Source organism: Colobus angolensis, unplaced genomic scaffold (genome assembly GCF_000951035.1).
Source record: "Colobus angolensis palliatus isolate OR3802 unplaced genomic scaffold, Cang.pa_1.0 Scaffold5, whole genome shotgun sequence".
Classification (NCBI taxonomy): Eukaryota; Metazoa; Chordata; class Mammalia; order Primates; family Cercopithecidae; genus Colobus; species Colobus angolensis.
The window spans coordinates 14,177,433-14,199,363 of record NW_012118487.1 but is presented as its reverse complement, the minus strand read 5'-3'; the positions used below and the strand labels follow the sequence as shown (position 1 = coordinate 14,199,363).

Here is a 21,931-nt window from a genome sequence, read left to right as displayed (position 1 = left end):
TTAAAATCAGTTCCTTCCCTTCTGTCCTGGGGGTAGGGGCGGGCAGATTTTATTACTTCTTTTTTCCTGATGGCAGAACTGAGGCGGGGTTGTGGAACAACAACGGAGGACCACCCCTAACTTCCCTTTACTTCTTGGATTTGAAGCCTCAGGGCCACCGGCCTCAGTCCTGTTACGGTGGCGGACTCCGCGAGCTTTCAGGCAGTCTTCCGGGACGGCAGTGTCTAGTCCAGTCCAGGGTAACTGGGCTCTCTGAGAATCCGACCTCTGTTGATCTGGGAGCAAGTGGCTTGAGTTCAGATGCTGGAAACCGTAGCTTCTACCTGGCCAGGCTGGCCCCCTTTCTCCTCCGCGCTGAAACCATCGTCAAGCTCGGTTCTGAGCAGAGCTCTAAATCCCTCCTCCCTCATCCCCAGGTTTACCGAGCAGCCCCGGAGCTCTCAGACCTGCGGCACGGCGGCGGCCAGAGGAGGGGTGGGGGCATTGCCCTCTGCAGCCTCGTGCCCAAATTGCCACTCATACGGTCTGATGCCATGAAGGGAAGGCCGCGAGAGGGTGCTATTTAAGATGGCCAGACCCTACTCCTTGCACAAGACCTGGCGCATGGCCCTGTTTTGTTTGTTTGTTTGTTTTGTTTTGTTTAAGACAGAGTCTTGCTCTGTTGCTCAGGCTGGAATGAAGTGGCAGGATCTCGGCTCACTGCAACCTCCGCCTCCCGGGTTCAAGCGATTCTCCTGCTTCAGCCTTCTGAGTAGCTGGGATTACAGGCGCCCACCACCACACCTGGCTAATTTTTGTATTTTTAGTAGAGACGGGTTTCGCCATGTTGGCCAGGCTGGTCTTGAACTCCTGACCTCAGGTGATCCACCCGCCTCGCCTCCCAAAGTGCTGGGATTACAGGCGTGAGCCGCCTGGCCTGGCCCTGTTCTTTTAAAAGCAGCCAATCTAACTTCACACTACTACCAAAAGCCACATCTGTCCCCAAGCTCTTTCTTCCCACATCTCCCCTACCTGCTTGAAAGGGGGCGCTAAGACCTCCTCCACACCTGAGCGTCCCCACCCAGTGGCCTCCACCGCCAGAACCACCATTGGCTCTGGAGGCCGATCAGAGAAGAGAAGCCAACAACGCCGCAGGATGAGAGAGCAATCCCTTTTGTATCACAGACCATCCGGAGCAGTCGCGGGAGGGCTGGCTGGGTGCATGGAAGTATTTAGCAGGTTCAGTGCCATTACTGCCTAACAGGGTGTGAAAAGTAATATGAATGTGAAATACTGTGGGAAAATGGAGAGTTTCCAAAGCAGGCAGCGAGGCCCCTCCGCTGGCGGGCCTGGAAGGCCAGAATCCCTGCTGCCCCGAGTGCCGCTCCGGTTGGCGCTGCTACTGGCCGAGGACTGCAGAGGGAATGTAGGGGAGGGGGAGATGGGTGGAGGGTGCGGTCCGCCCTGAGAGGAGGGGGAGGGGCAAGCTGGCAGTGCCTGGGAAAAGCCCGAGAAAAGCCCTGTCGGCTCCCTCTTCCTGACTGTGAAAGTTGACACAAGACGGCTTCCTAGAACTCACCCTCCTCCCGCCTAAATGCACAGAGCAAGACTAGAAGTCAAAAAATAGATAGCGATCTTGCTGAAAGTCAGGCGGAAAACAAGACTTTGCTAATTTTATGAAGAAACCTATCAACCCACTGGGAAGAGATGACCAGAGGTACATGGGCGATTCTGCAGGAGCTGGAGGTGGAGGTGAAATGCCGAGGTGCTAGATTGATGGAAATTTCTCCAACTGACTCCAGATCGAGAGCCTACAAATCCGACAAATATGCTTTGACAATAACCGCCCCCCACCACGCCCCACCACCGCCAACACACATGGAGGGGTTTGAACTTTTCCACCTTCCGGACCTTTGCAGTCTCTAGTCGCAGGACGCCCAAACCACAGGCCAGACACAGATGAAGCCAGACCACAGCCCTCGCCCCAGCCACCGCGGTAGGTGGGTGCCCATGAAAGTTCTCCTCAGGTGAGGGCAGGGCCCCCCTGAAAGGCAGGAGGGAAGGCCTGCCGCCCGAATCTCCCCCAGTGCAGGGGAGAATTACATTTCCTCACCTCCTACCCACCCTGCCCCTGGCCGAGTTAAGGACATCGCGGCCTCATTCCAGACTTGAAGGCACTCCCCGGCCACCAAGTTACCACTCCGCATCCTGGGCCGAGCCTGTGGGAGAAGCATTGGGGGCCCGGGAGGCCGAGGTGGGAATGCCTGCTCTTGGGATAAATGCCGCCGCATTTGTTGGGCGGCTTTGTCAGTTTGGAGAGCTTGTCCCTGCACTCCCACAGTTTGTGCTTGCAGGGCTGGGTGCCCAGGCGAGATGGCCAGCTTCCCTCTTCTTTAGAATATTTCCGTAAACCAGACTGCATCGGAGCAGCCGGATGGTGGTACGGCTGGTAGCAGACGGTGCAGATGTGCCAGGTTTGGAAACAGACCCCACTGCATATTATTTCACTTCACAAGTACTAAAGAGGAGTCCAGAATTGGTGGCAGTCCTCCCTCTTCTTTTCTCATGCAAATAACTCAATGCTCTAATGGAAAATCAAAGTTCGAGGGCCTGCTTTTGCCAGGGGCACTGAAGAAAGGAGAGGGTTGCGCGCGCGCGCGCGTGCAGGAGCGTCAGAAGCGAAATCTCACTAGCGAGGAGGATGGGACGCGTGGGGACTGAAGGCGGCGTCTGCCTGAATAAAGCCCTCGTGCGCTCTGAGCCTCCCACTCTGTCCTGCAGGCCTGAACCTCGCGAGTGGAGCCTGGCGCTTTTCCTCCCAGGGAACACCAAGGATAGTATGTGCGGGGTCTAGACGGAGTCGGTGGCGGCGGCCGCAGCGCTTCGCAAAGCCGGCCTCTGCCCCCGGCCTCCTTGGAGGGCGGTGGCGGGACCTGGGCTCGCAGCGTCTCCCCGGGGCTGTGCGCCTCGGCCTGGCGGCTGCTGGGCAAAAACCTCATTTCTTTCCTTCCTTCCCCAGTGAGCTCACTTCCTCCCCGCGCCGCTCCCTTCCGTCGGCCGGAACCCGTTCCCGGGCCGCGCGGCTGCAGCCGGGCACGCGGGACTCGGGGTGCCGGGCCAGCTCTGCGCCCCTCCCTGCCCCAGGGCCCTTCTCGGGGGAGATGTCCTGGAGCTGAAAGAGATTCCTCAGGAGAAAGCGGAAACCTCTGAAAGGAGAGAAAACCGCCTGTTTTGCAAGAAAACTGTGAGCGCGGTCTGGAAGGCAAGGAAGCCGAGACGCCCGGGGAGATTCATCCACATGCCTCTTGACTCGGGCCCAGTACTTGCGTCTCCTTCCTTCTCTTTCTCGCTCTCATTTCCCCTGCTTCTCACTTTAGTTCACTTGTGTTTTAAAAATTCATATGCGGGCTCGTTTAAAAAGCAATTTCACATTTTAAAGTCGGCAGCAGCAGAGGGAGAATTACAAATAGGATTGATTTAATTAGCTGGTAATGCTTCTCTCATGCCCTATAATTAAACAGAGATTCTAATGGCGCTTCAGGGCCCAAAAGTGATTATTACTAGCATATTTTACATTTACATTAAAACGCTGTCCCCGGGGTGTAGTCCAGGATCTGGCTCCATTTATTCAAATTTCTAACCTGAGTACTGAAGCCAGAACACTGCTCCCCAGCAATGGAAGGATGGCGTGTCGGGGCTGTGGTTTGGTTTGTTTGGCTGATTTTAACTTTTGTCCTGTTCTGTTCCTAAGGCCTAAGGAAAGACAGCCGAAGGCTCCCAAAACAACTCTGTCCGGCAACACCGGGGCAACTTCAACCCCACTAAGACCCAAGCCAAAACCATACATATATGAATTAATGCAAAACAGAGTCACTTTGGTGCCTACCCCGCCACAAATAGGTAGGCACATCCAGGTAGCTCTGTCTGCAGATCGGACCTGGTGCCTTGCAGAGGTAGCCCTATGGAGATCCAGAAGCCCGGTTTCGAGCTACTTAGTCTCTCTTCTCCTGCAGTCTTCTCTCCAGCGTGGTGATCTAGCAACTTCCCTCTCCCTGGGATTCCCTGTGAATCCTCTCTAGTCGGGATATAACCTCTCTCCAGCCCAGTGAGGTAGCGCTCCAAAACCGGGTACCCACACCGGCAACCGGAAGCCCTAGCTGTCCTCCATCCTGCCTCCGCAGTCGATAATCTCCAGGATCCGAGCAAAGTGCCTGTCCACGTTGTCACCAGATCCACTAGCGCTTTTGATGAGAGCTGCTACCCTTTTGGAAACACAATTCCCTCTCTCTAGTGGAGAAGAATCTATTCTTCTGGGCTGGGGTAGACAATAATCAAAACAAAGTACGTGGTGTGCTGCTGCTTTTTTTTGTTTTCGAAACAGTCTCGCTCTGTCGCCTAGGGTGGAGTGCAGGAGTGCAGTGGCACCATCTCGGCTCACTGCAACCTCCGCCTCCCGGGTTCAAGCGATTCTCCTGCCTCAGCCTCCTGAGTAGCTGTGGCTACAGGCGCCCGCCACCAAGCTCACCATGTTGTCCAGGCTGGTCACGAACTCCTGACCTCAAATGATTGGCCCACTTGGGTCTCCCAAAATGCTGGAATTACAGGCGTGAGCCACCGCGCCCGGTGGAAAACATTAGCCTCTAATAGCAGTCTTGGAGTGGAGTGAAGACCTTCAGGAAGTGGTGGAGATAGGCCTGCTCAATTAACCGGCCTCAGATGTCATTTCTCTGGCTACCTGTTTTCTCGCCTGGCCTGGCCCTGTACACCGTTGTTCGTTTTGTATTTTGTTTTTTCTTTTTCTGCAAAACGTTATCTGCTGCAACTTTCTCTTGATGCCTTTATCTTTCTTAAACAAGAGATCCCTGGAAATAACTACCTAAGGAGGGGAGAGGAGCCCTCCCCACCCCCAATTTCATGAATGAGTGCTACATGCTGGCCAGGTACCAAGAGCATCTTTAGATCTTTAGATCTGAGTCTTCTCATCTGTGAAAAAGAGGTTAAAGCAGATGAACTCTAAGGGCCTATTTCCAGTCTTAAATTCAACACTTTAAAGATAAATTTGTTTTTCTGTATTCCTGTGTATATATGTTATGTAATACATATTATAATGCATGTATATAAACTTGGCTTAGTAATGTTCTGTGCTGAGATGCAGATGAGGAGGACATTTTAAACTTCTAAGGTGCCCTCCCTCTTTGGTTGGTTCCTACCAGACGAACTTTCCTTGTGGAACAGAAAGAGACCCTCAGGGTGGAAAGCACCAGAGGCGGATCTCCTGAACACGGTGCTATCCACGTCTACTCATGGTCGCATGATTCATTGGAACTGTAAATCCTCATCAGAACACAAGCATCAGACTGTCTGACCCTGCCAATTCAAGTACTAATGGTAAAATCGTCCAAGAGGCTGGCCAATATATGCGCACATTAATTAGAGTTATGTAGGCCTTTGGCTTCCAGTCTGATGAACAACTCCAGGGATGCAGGGGGCAGAGGGTTTGGGGTCCTTTTCACCCAGCAGATGCCCTTTGGTCCTGCGAGGGCATTAGTCCAATAGAGTGGGTGATCTGAAAGCTAACCCCTTTCAGAGGATGGCTTAACCTCAGCAACTAAGGCTAAAACCTAGCAGTGGTTCCCTAAGAGGGACTGGGGAAAATAAATCTGTTCAGAGGAAACGAGAATCAGCAGGAAGCTTTTGTTGTTATTACTTCATCTTGTATTACTATGAGACAGGAGTGGGGAGAAGCCCAAAGTGGAAGAAGAGCAATTTTTGGTATGCATGGAAAATATGGATACTTAGCAACCCTCTCCCCTGGCACTCGTGCACATGCAGAGAAAGTAATGGCTATAGTCCATTTAGAAGCTGAAAATGCTTTCAACACCATTTACAAGGATAAGGGAAGGAGCAGCTGGGGGTGCTCCTTAACTCCAACTTAACTGCAACTCTGGCCAGGTACTACAAGTCACAGAGCATCCCAGAGAGCAGAACTGCCCCCCATCCCTGGCACTTTATAGGGACCCTATACATGACACTTTTCCTACAAGATGTGTCCTTTTCTCCATCCATATCTAACTCCTAGGTGGAGAATAGCCAAGGTCACTCACGGTCTGGGTTAGACTTGGGGAGCAAGACCCCTCAGCCTCTCCAAGGGTCACATTAATGTAAATGAAGGTGTCCCCTGCTCTGTGTAGGGAAGAGTCACCTCTGTCTTTACCTTCATGCCTTTTTGAATTTGTAAAGGGCAAAATGCCTGGGGTCTATCAAGTCTACACATAGTTATTGTACTGCAAAATTTGTCTCAATTGTTTTGTGATAAATGTGTATTTCCAAATCCCCCACCTCCTTCCGTTATAACCCATAGAAACCATCTATGGACTAGAATATAGCAAAAACTCTCTCTATAGTAGGAGAAAATGTATCTGTTGCTTATATGATGCAGACAATGTGGACCTTTTCAGTTTGAGTTGGAGAGAGGGGACACACAAAAATTGAGGAGCCATATTCCCACAATCCTAGACAGAATTTGATCTCACTGTTTTTACTTCTTTTATGTCTCTTTCTTTTTTCTTATTTTTTGTCCTCATCCACAGAGAAAAGACAATCCAATTTGGAGACCTAGGGATTGATTATTCCACATGTGCCCCATCTTCTCTTTCCCAGATATTTGGAATTACATTCAGGTGGAATCTCACACCTTGCCCAAATTCTATTTGGTGTGAGGCTCTTCAAAGCTTCCAAGATGCCCTCCTTCTTCTCTCTCCCTACCAGCAGAACAGATACAACTGGAACAACCTGCATCATTCTAGAACCATAGGGATGATATTTCTATTTGCTTTTCCACTCATTAGGAAGCTCTGAGAGGATGCATAAGAAATGAATCACAGTGGGTGAGAAAACTGGAGAGACTTTTCACATGTACATTTTGGGTATTTTTAAACCATGAGAATTACTGCCTGTTCATGAAAAATTAATCTGATTAGAATATATATACGAGAGAGTTGATGCTAAATATATTCACACAAAATACCACATACTGAGGAGGAGGATGTTACCTACTGATGATATGGGATTGAAAAACATGCAATAACTTTGTTTTGCTCAATGGATCATAAGTTGAAAACCGAACTAGAAAATAATATTTGTTCACAGAAGCACAAAATCTTAGGTGAGGCAAAATGCACATTATTCCTCTCCTCCCTCAACTTCCCCAATGGGGAGACTTGTCAGTTTAAAGCCATTTGCTTCTCCAGTTAAGTTCTAGGATCAGAGACTTGGAGGACTGGCTGAGCCCTTTCCACTTTCCCAAGTGGAAAGGCTAAGCTAGAACACGATTGAAACGAAAAACTGACATTGTCTAATAGATGTTTGAAAATGGACTTTTTTGTTGTTACTAAGAGGACAAGACCTTTCCCTAGAAATGGCTGCCTCTCAGAGCACTCCCCTTCGTGTACACCCTCTTACACCTTAGCAGACTGAACACTTTGCTCCCTTCTCAAGGCTTTACCTAGGTGTAAAAGTTCTTGCTACTCACGAAACTTTAAACAAAAAAGGGGGAAGTAATGATGTAAACTCCTTTTGTGATGTAAACTCAGAAACAAAGGGATCAACTAAGCAGGGTATTGAACAATCAACCCCTTCTACCCGTAGGTCATTAAATGGCTGCTGGATGACAAAAAGATTTTAAGCTAGAACTGTTTTCCTTTTCAAGAAATATGCAAATAAACAAATCAACTCTACCAAAGGATAGAGCTCTTCAGCTCATTCTTTTGTTTATTTCTCCTGCAGCTTTTCCTGTTTTATAGTCCCAGCTAATAAACAACTTAAGCCACTCTTACAGCGAATGTCAAATTGCAAAATAAGAGACTTAACTGTCTTGTTTAAAGATATGCTATATATAAAATCACAAGGCAATAATATCTATTCTATCCATTTGTGGCAATAAACAGACCCTCCCCAAAACACAAAATCAGATGGCCTTTTCCCACAAAGGCAGGTGGTTAATGGTAGGATTTCCAAAGGGTACTCATTTATGTTGGAAACTGATAGGCATTTCACATAGTGACCATGAGAAAGAATGGGTCAATGTTTGTAATACCCAAAAAGGTGGCAACTGGGGGAAATGGTGGGGCAGGAAGGAAATGGAAGGGAGTTGAAAGCATCCTTGGTTTCCCCAGTTGTTTGCAGAAGTTGGAACATACAGTGTCAGGATTTTTCCAAGATGACAAGGGATAGAAAGTAAAATTATTCCCCTCCTTTCCCGCCAAAGAATACCTTCCAGCAAATAAAGATATGTTTTCAGGTTGGAGGCTTTTCTCCTTCCACAGGAAATGAGCAGAGGTCATTTAGAACCAATTCTCATCGTTTAGTAAAAATAACAGGGTGATTATAGAAGCAACAGAAGGAGTCAAGGTGTTTGTGCTAAAAAAAACTTCAAGTTCAGGCCTGGCCTGGAGTGGGAATATCCAAATGGGTTCTTCATATTTCAAGTTTTATAGACAGTCTTTTCCCTAAAGGATATACTTTCATTAGGTCATAAATGCACCAACAGATGAGAGAGGGAAAGAGGTTTGTGTGTGTGTGTGTGTGTGTGTTTGCATGTGGCCAGAATGGCAGAGCAGGTATGGAGGTCAGGCTGTGGGGGGTGGTGGTGGGGCTGTGTGTCACCCACCTGTGCGGGCAGCAGCCAGGGACCACGACTTCAGGCAGCCCTCTGTGAGGCTTCCTAGGCTTCTCCTCGGTTATCTTAGTTCTTAGGTTTCCCGTGAGTTCCATTGAGGCTCCTGGTTGCTCCAAATCCAGGCATTTACTTGCCTAAAGGCCACAAGAAGTGGGGTGGGGACGTATTTTTTTCAGAGAGTTTGTTAAACATTTAACTCAGAGTAGTATATTAGCTGGGGCCTCAGTGCCTGAACTTGGGTCGGAGAAAAATGGGTTATTTGGCGACTTTCATTTCTCGCTGGACACCAGTTCCCCAGATTGGAGACGTTTACCTCCTCGAAGACCCAAGGGGCCCATCTGGGTGCCCCGCGGGAGCCAAAAATGCTCTTCATCTTCCCACTCCCTGCTCCATGCAAGAGAGGACTTTGCAGACAGAATCGTCCTGACCCGCTAACCATGTAGGCTTCCTTCCGAGCACTTCTTAAAGTGAGTCCAGGTTTTGCTACCAGTATCAATTAGCCGCTTCTGGCGAGTCCCAGAGAATGCTTAATTGGCTCCACAGCACTGATTCACACTTACAGCTTGGTAGCAGTTTAAAACTTATTGTAAAACACTACCCGGATAATATATTTACTTTTTGTCCAGGCCAGATTAGCAAGACACGCGCACATACTCTACATTTAAGTTACACCCTGAAATGCAGATAAAATATTTCAATAGGCATCTGCAGGGGGCAGAGAAGAACTGGAGCGATGACTATTTTCCTCCTTTTTTGATTTTCTGTTTCTAAAGAAACCATTGGTATCAAGGACGAGTTAGGTAATGTGTATTAAAAGGCAAGCAGGTCGCTCTTGTTTACGCCCAATCATAGTTCAGAGTTCAAGGAAAACTGCCTTTAATTGACACCGTGTATATTCCTCTGCTCCTCTCGGGCTGCCATGGCAGGGACGCCCCAAGAGTATTTATTTCTAGGGTTGGAAACAAAACAACCAACCTCCTCTACTGCGTAAGAGAGCGTTCCAAGATGGACTGCCGGAGAAAGGCTTTTTGACCCCTGTGGAAATTAGTCATATTGACAGACGCCCAGGGAAGGTAAATTACCCCGCGCGCTGACGTTACGCAGAGGCGCGCCGGGTTCCGACTCCACCGCGGCGCCGAGGGGGCCAGAGGTTCCCGGTTTTTCCCCCCATATTTCGACAAAGTCCCACTTTGCTTCTCTGGGCCTGGGATCTCAACGTGAAGGCGACCGAGAGAGCGGTAATAAGGTGCTAGAAAGGAAAAGGCAAGAGAAAATCAAAAAAGTGGAGAGAAATTCTGTGCGCCGTAACGCTTAGCAAGCTGGGGAAATGAGGAGAAAACGAGCCAAGTCTGCAGGGGAGGGAGAGAGGGAGGAGGCAGGGAAGGAGAAGACCACGCGGCTCCCGGCGCCCAGGCCGCCACTTGGGAGGTCCCGGCCCCAACGCAGGCCGGGCCAACCATCCCCCCGGGAGGCTCGGGGCTCGGGCGGGGTCACAATTACACCTCGGCTCCAGGCGAGGACTTAAAAACCAAGTGGCGGGGACTGCAGTCTGGAAGCAAGGCCCTGCGGTCATCAGAGGGGGGCCAGGCCCGTGCACAGGAACCTTTTACAAGGCATGTGGGTACAAGAAAAAAAATCAAAATAAACCACTTTCATCCAGCATGGGCAGAGAAAAGAAAAGCTGCCCTCCGGGGGGGGTCGAGCGGGAGTTTTGAAATTCATTGTGTATTTTGCCTTTATGTAAGGAGTTTTGCGTTTTTGACCGATAACCAAGGGGAGACACGAGGGGGAAGTAACTGCCGTTTTTTTTCTTTTCTTTTTTTTTCTGGAGAGAGCTGAAATAAGGGGTTCACCGGTTCTTTCACAATCAGATGGTGTGCCAGGACTGCAGGTAACTGCGTATGTCCACACAGCTCATTACCCAAACCTGAGAAGAATCTTTGCGTGACCGTATTGTTTTTGTTATAAAATAGGGCCTAACTGTCCCATCTCTTTTCTTTTTAAAAACTGAGTCTGTGGAGGGGGCTTATTGGAGAGCATCAAAACTGTGACGTCTGATTTTCTGATTTTACCGGAGATTGGACTGGAGGTCTTCTTTATTAAGAGTAACCGGCGTAGCCTCAAAAGAGCCGGGTCTCGTCCCAAAGTGAAGGCAAAACTAGTGTGGGCCCCTAGCCTCGCCGGCCCCGGCCCTCGGAATGCAAAAGGCGAAAGCGCCCTCCTGGGCAGGGCCAGAGAGAGACCGAGTGATGAGCTCCTCCCGGACCTCGGGCCTAGCGTCTGAGGTATTTTTAGCTCCTCTATCTGCTCCCCAGAGGTCCTTTTGTAAGCCTAACAGAGGCTCTGCAAGCTGCCCTCACCCAGAAGGGCTGTGGGAGGAGGCTGTCCTAGTATCTCGAAGAAAAAAAGAAATTGCCTATCTTTAAGTTAAAACAGTATTCGCTGTCTCTAGGTTCCCCTTCTGTTCTCTCATTTTTTTCGCCCGCGGGAACGCTCCAAGTTCTACAGTTTAAGAGGAACGCTAGGGCAGGAAAGGGTGGGGCCTGGAAATCAGCTCCGAACTGGGTGCGGCACACCTTCCTCTGCCTTTCTGCCTCTTTCCCAGCCACTGCTGCTCCCCGGGAGCCAGTCTTGGATACCTAGGGTGGGGGACAGGGGGACGGGAGGATTCTCGGTTGTATACAGGTAGGCAGGGAACCCGAGGCTTTTATGTAAAGTTACTTATTTTTTAAAATAAAGGTTTAAAATAAGTTCAAATGTTTCTGCAACAGAGTTTCCAACACACTGTTGGAATGTGAAACTCGGAACCCAGACTAGCAATCCCCAAGTGGGTGAATTCTTATGCAGAAACCTACTTTTCAAGCTTCCCCTCTCACCTTCGAGAGGCCTGCCCAGCCTTCCGCCTTGGGCCGCAGTATGGAATTCCGCAGTCCGCCTTCTCCCGATTCCAGACCCTGCCGAGCCCCTGCTGCATCTGGGACCCATCTTCACCGTTTCCCAATCCTAGCAGTTAGCCCCTGAGTCCTCTTTTTGGTCTCCACTTTGCCGTTCGAAAATGCCCAGGCTGGTGGATCGACGCTCCGCGGAGCAAAGACGGATGGCTGGCAGGAGCAGGTCCAGGAGCCTGGCCAAAGTATTCTCTGCTTCCGCCTTTGTGTCCGCGCCGCCCCCTGCCCCGGCCCCCTGCTCCCCACTTCCCGCTTCCCGCTTCCCGCCAGCATCTCCCCTTCTCTGCACTGGAGTGTTTGGTCCGTGCGGCCCACCCCGGCTTCCCGAGATACGCTAGAGTTGCCCCCCACTTCCTTTCCGCCTCGCCCCTACCCACCAGGTTGCCTTCGGGGCCCTTCGGTGCTGTGTCTTCGGCGTGGCTCTGTGAGCTAGGCGAACAGGAACCCCCAGACCCGCTACGTCTACGCTATTAGCAGCCAGGTAGCCCTGCGGGTCGAAGATGCTCAGAGGAGGAAGAAGTGCAGAGAAAAAATAGAGGAAGGAAGAAAAAAAAAAAAACACGTAACATACACACACGCACTCAAAACCAACTTTGGGGTTGGACTTTTTCAGTTTCACACGAAGAGACCTGGAGTATCTGGAGAAGGTTTTTGAAGACGTTTAGGAGGGAGGGTGAGTTTTCTGCTGAGAAACCCAATCTGCCATACAGTAGCGGCCCCATCTGGGATCTGTCACTGCTGACAGCACCACAGGGCACAGCCGTGATCTTCTGCACAGCCTGCACTCCCCGAAATACCCTCCTTAATCAAAGGATGTCTGCGCGCCTGAGCTCAGCTGACCGAGCCGGGAGCACCAGGGCCGGCGGATTCCATCCCGGCCCGCCCCCTCCCCACTCACAAAGCCACGGCCCCTCGCCTCTTCCAGGCACATTAATTAAAAGCGGAAAACAGAGGCTGATGTCATTGCTCTCACAAGATCATAAACGTAAAAGAGTCATCCTGTGAGAATCCTTGAAAATGACTTTAATGAATAATTTCAGAGACAGTTATGGCTTTGGGTGATTACTGAGCAAGAATATGAAAACCAGATTTGCAAAGCGAAGGTCAAGAGGCCTGGCCGTTACTTTCTTGCATTAAAACCGCACCGGCTTGCTTTCTTCACCAAGTACTAGTTACCAACTGAGGTTGCGTTTTCACGTTTTCTTCAAAAGTAACAGTCTTCTTTTCCTGCTTTTCTGCGTTATCCTAAAGACAAAAATGTCAGCTCCAGGCAACGACATTAACAACCCACTTTAAACTGAAGGCAACCCTGCACTGGCGTCAGTGGCCATTGGCTTCCATCATTTTACAAAGGATGGATTTACTGCCATCTAAGGATCATATCTTTTTTGGGCTCTTCTCTAGGCAATGAAAGTTGAACATTCTCACTGACCGTGAGTCAGTACACTGTTTGTTGTAAAGGATCTCGGCGGGCAGGGAAAAAACAAGTTTCAAACAACCTGCCTTTACAGAAGAGTCTCCCTTACTCTTTAGTTCCGGGTCACCAATGAACTGAAAAAAGATTTGGTGATACATTAAGGAACGATATTTTCAAACACTCCATCTAGCCATGGAGAAGCATCAGGTTGGTTAGATCTGGTTGCTCATGATTGGTCATGCATTAAAAATACTATTTGAGAAAACAACTAGGGTGTTAGTTGCAGAAGTGGCCTGGTGAGTACCCTCTGATCTTTTGCACAAACAGTTTAGCTACCTGCAAGTCTGTCTTCTTTGCTTGAAAATCCAAACTGGGACTCTCTGGGCCTGTGTTCCATGTGGATTTATTCCACTTAATTCAAGTGAAAGTTTGTTTATACTCTGAGCAAGAAAGTATTATAGGCACAAGTGATGTGGAGTTTTTTGTTTGCTTGTTTTTTGCTGTTGTTTGTTTTTGAGCGACCTGAATGATTTAGAAAACTGTGTCTCAGTCAGCTCCACCATTCAGACAGATCATAGAGAACCCACTTTCCAGCACTCTAGACAACTGTATTTTGTGCAGACATTGCCCATTTCTCCTCCTTCTAGAAGCACAAATAGGCCAAAATCCTTCCGTTACTGAGGACACAATTGTCTAAAAGTCTCATTCCCTATGCTTAGCCCCCAAACGATAGAGCTGTTTCCTTCCCTCTTGGCTCCAGACAGGGGTGGGTAGGAGAGGGCACCAGGCTCTCAATGGGACACTTCCCTGACTAGAGGAAATGTTTCTTGCTGATTCTAGATTACATGAAGACACTTTGGAGTTGGTGTATAGGCTTTCCTCAAAGAACTGAGGTGACATGGACTTTTGGGAATTTTCCTCAGTTGGATTCCCTGATTATTTGTGATACTATTTGTGTACCCCAAATAGATCTTCTTGTCGATCCACTCACATCACGAGCTGTTTTCCTTTTCCTCTAGTTACATTCACCCTAGCTTCTGACTGAACACTCCGCTTGCCCTTTGTATTCCCAGCAGGAATAAACAGCATCTTCTGGGTTTGCTTTGAATGCTTGTGCTGCCCAATGAGTCAGAGGTGTAGGGCTGATCCAATAATATGGCTAACTCTCTCCCTGTCAAGACTTTACATAATGCAGGCCTCTCTTCACCCATCCCCATTCTCACCATCCTGGACTTCACACGGGCCATGGAGAAGGTGTCCAGGGTGGGAGACAGGCTGGGTGGGTGTGCCTTCCTTTGGCACAGTGGTTAGGCATCCTCTGGGGGAGATTTTGAAAATTGCAGGCTTCCAGTAGAGCCTCTGACCCGCTGAATCAGAATTTCTGGTGAAGGTAGGGTGAAAACCGGGCTGAATTTTTCATTGTATCAAGTTGTCCGGGGAGTGGAAAGTTCAGGTGTTGGATTAATCCCAGCACCCCTTACTTCAGGGGAGACCAGGCCAACCCGCAGAACGCTAGGGTCAGGGGCGTCAGTCAGCCCGTCCAGGAATTATGCAAATATATGCAGCCTCTACTCTGAACACTGGGACGTAGCAGGGGACAAAGCTGCCGCCAGCCGTCCTTGCCCTTGCGAAGTGTGTTTGCGCCAAGGACAACTCCCTGGGGGGTTGGGGAAAGGGCGGGGCGAAAGAGGGTCCAGCGCCTCGGCTCGCTAGGTATTTTAGGCTTTAATAACAGGTGCAAAGGCAGCTGCTAAAAGACATCGCATTCTGTAATCAGCTTCTGCCAGGCCATCCCTCTAGACAGAAACTCCCACAATTCTGGCCCGAGGGCTGTAGGGCGGAGCAGTTGCCAGTGAGAGGGCAACCCTAAGAGGTGGCATAAGAGCCTTACCCCTAAGAGCAACCCCAATCCCATCCAGGACTTGCACTGGCACCGCTCGGGCCGCAGTTGTTGCCGCAGGGAAGCTTCGCCTGCGCAGGGACATAGCAAAGAAGCGACCGCCTGTGGGAGGCTTTCCAGGCAGAGTGCTCCAGCCGTAGCGAGTTGGAAAATTTAGAGTGGAGAGGGGGCAGCAGAGACGTTAACTGGCCCCTCCTTACCCCGAACAAGGAAAACACAAAGTCTTCTGGGCTAAAAATACGTATTTATAAAGTCCCTATATGCAGGCGGGCGGCGCGTTCCAGCTGCCGGCCTGGCCCGGGGAGGACTTGGCCGCGCGGCCGCCGATTACACCCAGCTCGGCTGGGATGGCTCCGAGCCGTCTGCCCTGACGTCAGCGAGGCTCCGGCCCCGCCGCGGCCAGATAGGCGAGCGCGGCCGGGCGCGGGCGCGGCACTAATCACTCCCAGATGTCCCCAATAGCGGAGATAAAGACCGACAGAGAGGCCGGGAATAAATTTGTAATCAGGGCTCTACCATCTGATCATCAAAGCGGCCCAAATACCGGGAGAATTTGAAGGGAATGTGTGTGCAGGGGCGTCTCTTGGGGGAAGAGGTGAGGGTGCACTTCACGATGGGAACTGGCTTCGGCAGGGTAGAGCAGGGAGAACGGGGCGAGAGATCTGTAAGTTCGGTGCACGTAAGTCAGATACCTGGTGCTCTTTAACCTCCATTAGCCCTCAGACTGAAGCCGCTTAGCGGTTCCAGGGTGATTGGAGCTGGGCAGACAGTTGCTGTGCGGGAAGCACGCGTTGCGCAGCGGCTGGGTGGTAAGGAGGCGCGCTCAGAACTGTCCTGCCCCCGGAAACGGATTGGTTTCCTCTCCCGGAGTTCTCCCCTCCCCCTTCTTTCTAAACATTTAAAAAACACGTAGTCGGTCTCCCCCAACCCCCATTCCCGGTAGACTTAATCCCAATAGCAATTCATTGCACCGCGGAGCTTCCTCAGGGAGGGGGCTGTTGGAGCCTCCAACCAGGGTCCTGGGCCCCAGTCTGAGGGTGACTCCTGGGTTTTTCTCTCCAAGAGATCCGCAGGCTCTGAGAGGCCAGGAGTCCTGTGCGTCTGGGAGACTCCTTAGTGCCCCCTCCTTACGTGGAGATCTGGACTCTTGTGAGCTGGGTCCAATGGAGGGAATGGGTACCCTCAGGTCACAAGGGTCCAGATTCGGCCCTCTACGGAGCCCATGCCACAAGCCTCCCTCAAGACCATCTCTGCTTGGCACCCACTAGCCAGCTCCTTTTCCAAATCTAGGAACCTGGGTGGGATTCACAGGCAGGGAGAATTGAAGGCGGCTGTGGAAAACAAAATCCGCGCAACATTTGATTAAAGCTTCAGGGCTAACTGAGCGGTTTCTTGCGCTTTGTAGGCCCGCAGTGTATATTCAGTCCCAGTTTTCCTGGCACGCTTTGCCCTGCTTGTGTCCCTTGCAACTGGCCCGGGTTGTCTCTGCAAATCTATAGTCTGGGAAGGAACTCCCAAGTCTCATACTCCCTGCCGCTTTGCATTTGAGCTCATCCTCACCTTCCTCAACCCTTCCTGCGAATTCCAGGTGCGCCCACCTCTCTCGTTCTCCTGCTACTTCACCAATCCGACTGGGAGACTAGCTCTGCAGTTCATGCCAAGCTGGGGCAGTGGCTAGCAGTCTGGTCGAAGGAATTGAGCCACCCTCCACTCCTGACACACACACACATAAGTGCTTTCTAAGAGGCCCTCAGGCTGTGCTGTCTAGCACGGCTGCTACATTCACCTCATCACAGTCAAGCAACCTGGTGCTCCTACACCTAACAAGGCAGCCCAGACCCAGAGGCCCACCTTTCCTAAATGCCTGGGCCTACTGGCTAACCCATCCCGAAAGCTGGAGCTTGCTGTCTCGGCCTGGAAAAGCCCTTTAAGTTGCTGTCGGTGCCCAGGCAATTGGGAGCAGGGCCCCCACTCTGCAGTTTTTCAAACTGCTTCCCAAGCTGAGAATGGGTCTACACACACACACACACACACAGTCTACAACTGGCCAAGCCTTTGCCCCTCCGGTGCTTCAGGGTTATCAGGCGCTTGGCCTGCGCACCGGTCTGGGGCAGAGCCCTGACAGCCAGATCTACCATCAATTTACCTTCCGCCGCCGCAGCTTCCCATTTAGCTTTTAACGTCAAATCCTACATTTTTGTCGGCTCCGGCCTGTCTAGAACGCTTGTGATTTCCCTGCAGGAGTGATTGCTCTTAACAAAATGGCAGCAACCACATTATCCGAGCAATTAAAACAGAGGCCTTTTAGCCGGTCCTGCAAGTAGAGGCTTGGAAATTTTTTTTTAAACAAAGAAGTTAAAAGAGAAATAAGTGTTGGAAGAGAAAAGCATGGAAGCTCAGAAGAAGCGCCTGCCCAGTACTCCTTTCACTTCCTGGGACTTGACAACGTGGGGCGGGGATGTTGGGTGGCTGAGAGCGTCTGGGGTAACAGATGATCTGGGGTGTCCTGCCGGTTGAAGAGTCTGGTCAGTTGGGGTGTGCGTCTGGTTAGGGGGTTCAGCCGTCTGCAGGTTCAGGCAGCTGGACATTCTGCCGTCTGAGGTGTCGGGTCTGCTGGGTATCTGGCTGGTTAGGGTTTCTGGCGAGTTGAAATGGCAGGGCGGGTGGGGTGAACAGGCCTGGTGCTGCTGGCCCTGAGGAAGAGGAGGCAGGCTGCGCTTGGCCCGGGCCAAAGAGGAGCGCAGGTTTAAAAAGCATGTGTATTAGCAAGTTTCCCTGCAGCAATGGTGAGCCGGGGTCTTTTGATTTCCCTCTGTTGTTGTTTAATAAGCCAGAGAAAGTGTTAAACCTGCAAAAGTGCCTTAAGGCCCAGATGGCGGAGACCAGCTAGGCAAGGCGCACAGAAGGGTAGGTGGGTGGTGAAGACAACTCCTCTCCGGTTCCCGTTTTTAAAACCTCACCTCCTCCACCACTGTTTACTCCAACACTTTGGTAGGCTCCTTTCTTCCAAGTCTAGGACCTGATAGCTTTCTCCTGAGCGGATTAAAATAAAGACGCAGAAGACAACTGGAACCAGGAGAGGGAGGGAACCACTCGATCAAACGCAGGAAGATTGGGAGAACAACAGAAAATCAGGGCGCGCCTCCCCCACGCCTCCTCCCCGTGTTATAAACAAAGGCAAGTGTCTGTAAACATAGCCCCGCGCCCACCAGGTCGACCCAGCGCCGGCTGACCCAAGAGGAGAAAGTTCAGATCGCTTTGGCCGAGTTGTTCTAACCCCTCGCCCTCGCGTTGTCAGCCGCCCGCAGAAGTCCGCAGAGCCTCTAGCTTGTCTCTCCCTGGGCACTTCTGAAATCGCCCACGTGGGGTCTGATTCGGCCTGCTGCAGGCAAAGGGGTCATAGTGGACACCAGCTAGGCGCGGGAACCCTTGGGATATCGTGGGAGGGTCTGTGCCCGAGGCCAAGGTGCGAACATCACCCTGAGGATGGGTTCCAGGATGGAAACCCTCTGGCAAGCCTCTCCAACACCAGGTTTATATACGCGGCGTTTCATGAAACAAACCACTTTTTAATACGGTTCACCTTTCTCTCTCCTCCTCCCACCCCCTTCCAAAATCCCTCCCAGCCTCCTTTCCCCTCCCCTCAGCCGGCACAGGCACTTTAGTTTCTCCGGTTTCTAGAGCTGAGATTCAAGCTTCCGCCAAGGCTGCAGGCAAAGGAGGCCGCTGGGACTTTCTTCTGGGACGAGCTGGGACTCAGGGAGCCCAAAGACCCAACAGGGAGAGATCCCGGGTCCCCGGCTGCCAGTAGTCCCGGGAGGGTATCGCTTGTTCCGCTGGGCTGCGGCCGGGAAGACTTCAGACACCGCACAGTTAATATTGAGTTCCCTGTAACTCCTTGTAAATCTAATCCGCCCCTCGCCCCCCTTTAAATCCGTGGTCTTGTTCGCGATTTCTTACTTGACGTAAAATTCGTTGTTACCTAATCATGGACTTTTTCGAAACTCCTTCCACTCCCCTTTCCCGCCTGCTCAGATGAGAGCAAAATCCTCTCCTCTCTTTTCTTTTTCCTTTTTTTTTTTTCTTGGATGAAAGCCCCATAGTTTGAATTAAACACCCAGGCTAGTTCCCGTTGCAGCAATAATGCCGGGGTTCTCACAACTCCTCCACCAGAAACACACTCTCCAAACAAAAACTGACGGCCTCAAGAAACGGCTTCTGATTGATTTCAGGAAAGCAAGAGCACTATTACAGCTTCTGAGCGAACTGCCGGGCTGGGTTCTCCAGCCCAGATCTTCCTTCTAGAGAATACTCAGCGTTCTCCAGCTGGTGGAAGAGGGAAAGAGACACCACACGGACAGAGCCCAGACCCTTTGCAGGGTTTGTAACAAGGACAGTTCTCTTTAAGAACACCTCCTTCTCCTGCGTAGACCACAGGTCAGGTTGACTGGTTGGAACCACTGAGTCTTTAAAATAAAGTTAGAGGCAATCATGATAATTTAGTTTACTTCTGAATATTTTAAATATTATGAAAACAAGTATAACAGCTTTGTTTTCAAAACTCTTTTGAGGTATCAACCATTAAAAGATTAGGGTTTCTGTAAAAAAAAAAACACAGTGGTTTATTGAATACTTACAACGTTTACACTTTCAATATTAATTAAATTCCATTTAGTTTTAGAGGACGGAAGTGCACAAAACAAGCGGCTGTTGGAAACATCTTCAAAGAGGGAACGACCACAGATGAACGGACAGCACTAGATACCGATCCCAACGGAAATGTTAGCGGCCCTGTTTTCTGCTTTGAAATAAAACTTTATAATCCCCAGGAATATTTATATCCAAAGGCCAAGTATTAAAGATACACTTCACAAACGCACTAGTGCCCACTGTCTTTATCTGGAAGGAGTTGGATAGGTTGGCGGGGGGCAACGCTGGTGTCTACACAGCCAAGAGGGAACATTCACGCACACAGAATCTACGAGACGACGGGATCCCTTACCACACGGGAGTGTCCTCTTCATATTAAAATATGGAATGCTTTTCTTCAAATATCCACTTTTTTTTTTTTTTTTTGGAGGGGGAGACGGGGAGCGGATGCCTCAAAGGGGGTCAAAGAGAGGGGAAGGAAATTGCACATAAATAAACCGGATGATTCCAAATGCAAGGAGTCCTCAGAGCCGAGCGCGGACGGCTTTTCCGGAGTCCTGGGTCTGCATCTGGCGCCTTGGCCCCGGCTCACTCGCGCTCTCTTCCTCCTCCTCCTTCTCCTCCTCCTCCTCACTGCTTGAGCTCCAGGGCCCAGACGTGCTGCGGCCAGCCCGTTCGGCCTTTGGTTTTCTTGTCGTTGCTGCTCACTGTGCTTTTCAAGATTTCGTTCTGGACAGAGGGAAGGCGAGGACAAGAAAAGTGGAAAGAGAAATTCAGAGAGGATACCCGGTTCCACACCGACCCGGCGCTTCCTGGGCCGGAGGAGACAGTGAACCAGAGAGGAAAGGATACGATGGGGGAGTCCCAGCCCCTGCAGAGAAGCTACAAAGGTTAGCGCTACCCTAGCCGGCGCGGAGGCCTCCGCGCTGCAGAGCTCAACTACCGGATCCACAAGTTTATAAACAACCGCGGGTTTTCGAGTCGTTTATGGAGGAGCTGGGGGCCTTTTCTCTTACTCCAGATGTAGGGGCGAGCGCTGGAGTCGGCGCTAAGTCTGGTTTCTCTGTTTTCATTAGCAATCCCAGATCCACCTCTAGGAAAAACAGGGCGAAGGAGCCTGTTTCGGCCTGGGCCTATCGGCCAGAGGCTCTCGGCCTCTGGCTCAGCAGTGCCTCTCCTTCAAGGCCTCTGAAATCTCTGGTTATTCGGGAGGTCACTCGATTATGCAGCCACCAAAGGGCTGCAGGGGCCAAAGAAGAAAAATTCGACAAATTCAATTATTTTCCGGGCCCTTCGTGGACACGGCTCTATCCTGCACCACCGCCCCGTGGGCACTTGGTAGGAATCTGATGAAACTTTAAACGGCTCAATTTACTTTCGTGTTATTTTTGAAACAATGACCATAGTAATACCTTTTTCCGCTTAAAATGTACCGGCTCATTCAGATAAAACTAGAAATGCCAATGGAATATATTCATCTGGGAAATTACATTTTAACGTCATAGCCAAGGAAAAATTGGAACTGTATTTTGAAGTCAAAAGTACTTATTTTATGTTTACCATTACGTCTTCCGGGCATAGTATGAGAACAACCACAAAACTCAGGACTCAGTCTCAGTGGCAGCCTCCTTCTGGAAGTGGGGTAGGGAGTGCTATCAACAGTGAAATAATGGGAATCAAGGGCTTCTTTGAGACTTATTCTGGAAACATCTGAAAGCAAGATCGGATTGGAGGCCGAAAGAAGGGTCTAACAGATACGGGATGAGGCGTCCGTCCAGACCAGTCTGATCGCGATAGATCAAGACCCAGACTTTTCGAGGTCCGTCCTAAGTGCTAGGGGGCAGTGATAACCTGGAGGTAAGATCACCAGCGCAAAGCATCCCTAACTTTGTCCTCTTCCTGCTGACACCCTCCCCTCAACTCTCTGCTTATGCCGGAAGCCATCCTCACACTACCTGGTGCAAACAACCTTGGCGCGGGACGCAGCCAAAGAACACGAGTTGCCATTTCTCAGCCCAATTGGAAAGAGGCCGGGAGCACCCGTTCCCTGACCCCCTCAGCCCCACCGCCTGCCGTCCCCTGGTACTGACCAGCTCCTTCTTCCTCTTCTCCTCTTTCACGTCGGTCTTCTTGATCTCTGCCTTGAAGGCCTCCGCCTCGCCATTCTGGTCGTCCTTGGCCAGCAGGTCCATGAGGTAGGCGATGTAGCTGGTGGCCAGGCGCAGGGTCTTGATTTTGGAGAGTTTGGTGTCGGCGGGTACATTGGGGATGCACTCGCGCAGTTCGGCGAAGGCGCTGTTGATGCTCTGAGTCCTGCGCCGCTCCTTGCGGTTGGCGGTGCCGCGGCGCTTCACGGGGCG

General features: G+C 50.8%; 1 protein-coding gene across 1 annotated transcript; it reads right to left on the bottom strand.

Moving 5' to 3' along the window:
• Window positions 1-19,410: 19,410 nt before the first annotated feature.
• On the bottom strand, window positions 19,411-21,928 carry HAND2 (heart and neural crest derivatives expressed 2; the record flags this gene model as incomplete). The annotated part of the gene is made up of 2 exons (XM_011959799.1): window positions 19,411-20,300; window positions 21,662-21,928. Coding segments are annotated over 2 exons (366 nt in total), but the record flags the coding sequence as incomplete, so codon positions are not given.
• Window positions 21,929-21,931: the final 3 nt, after the last annotated feature.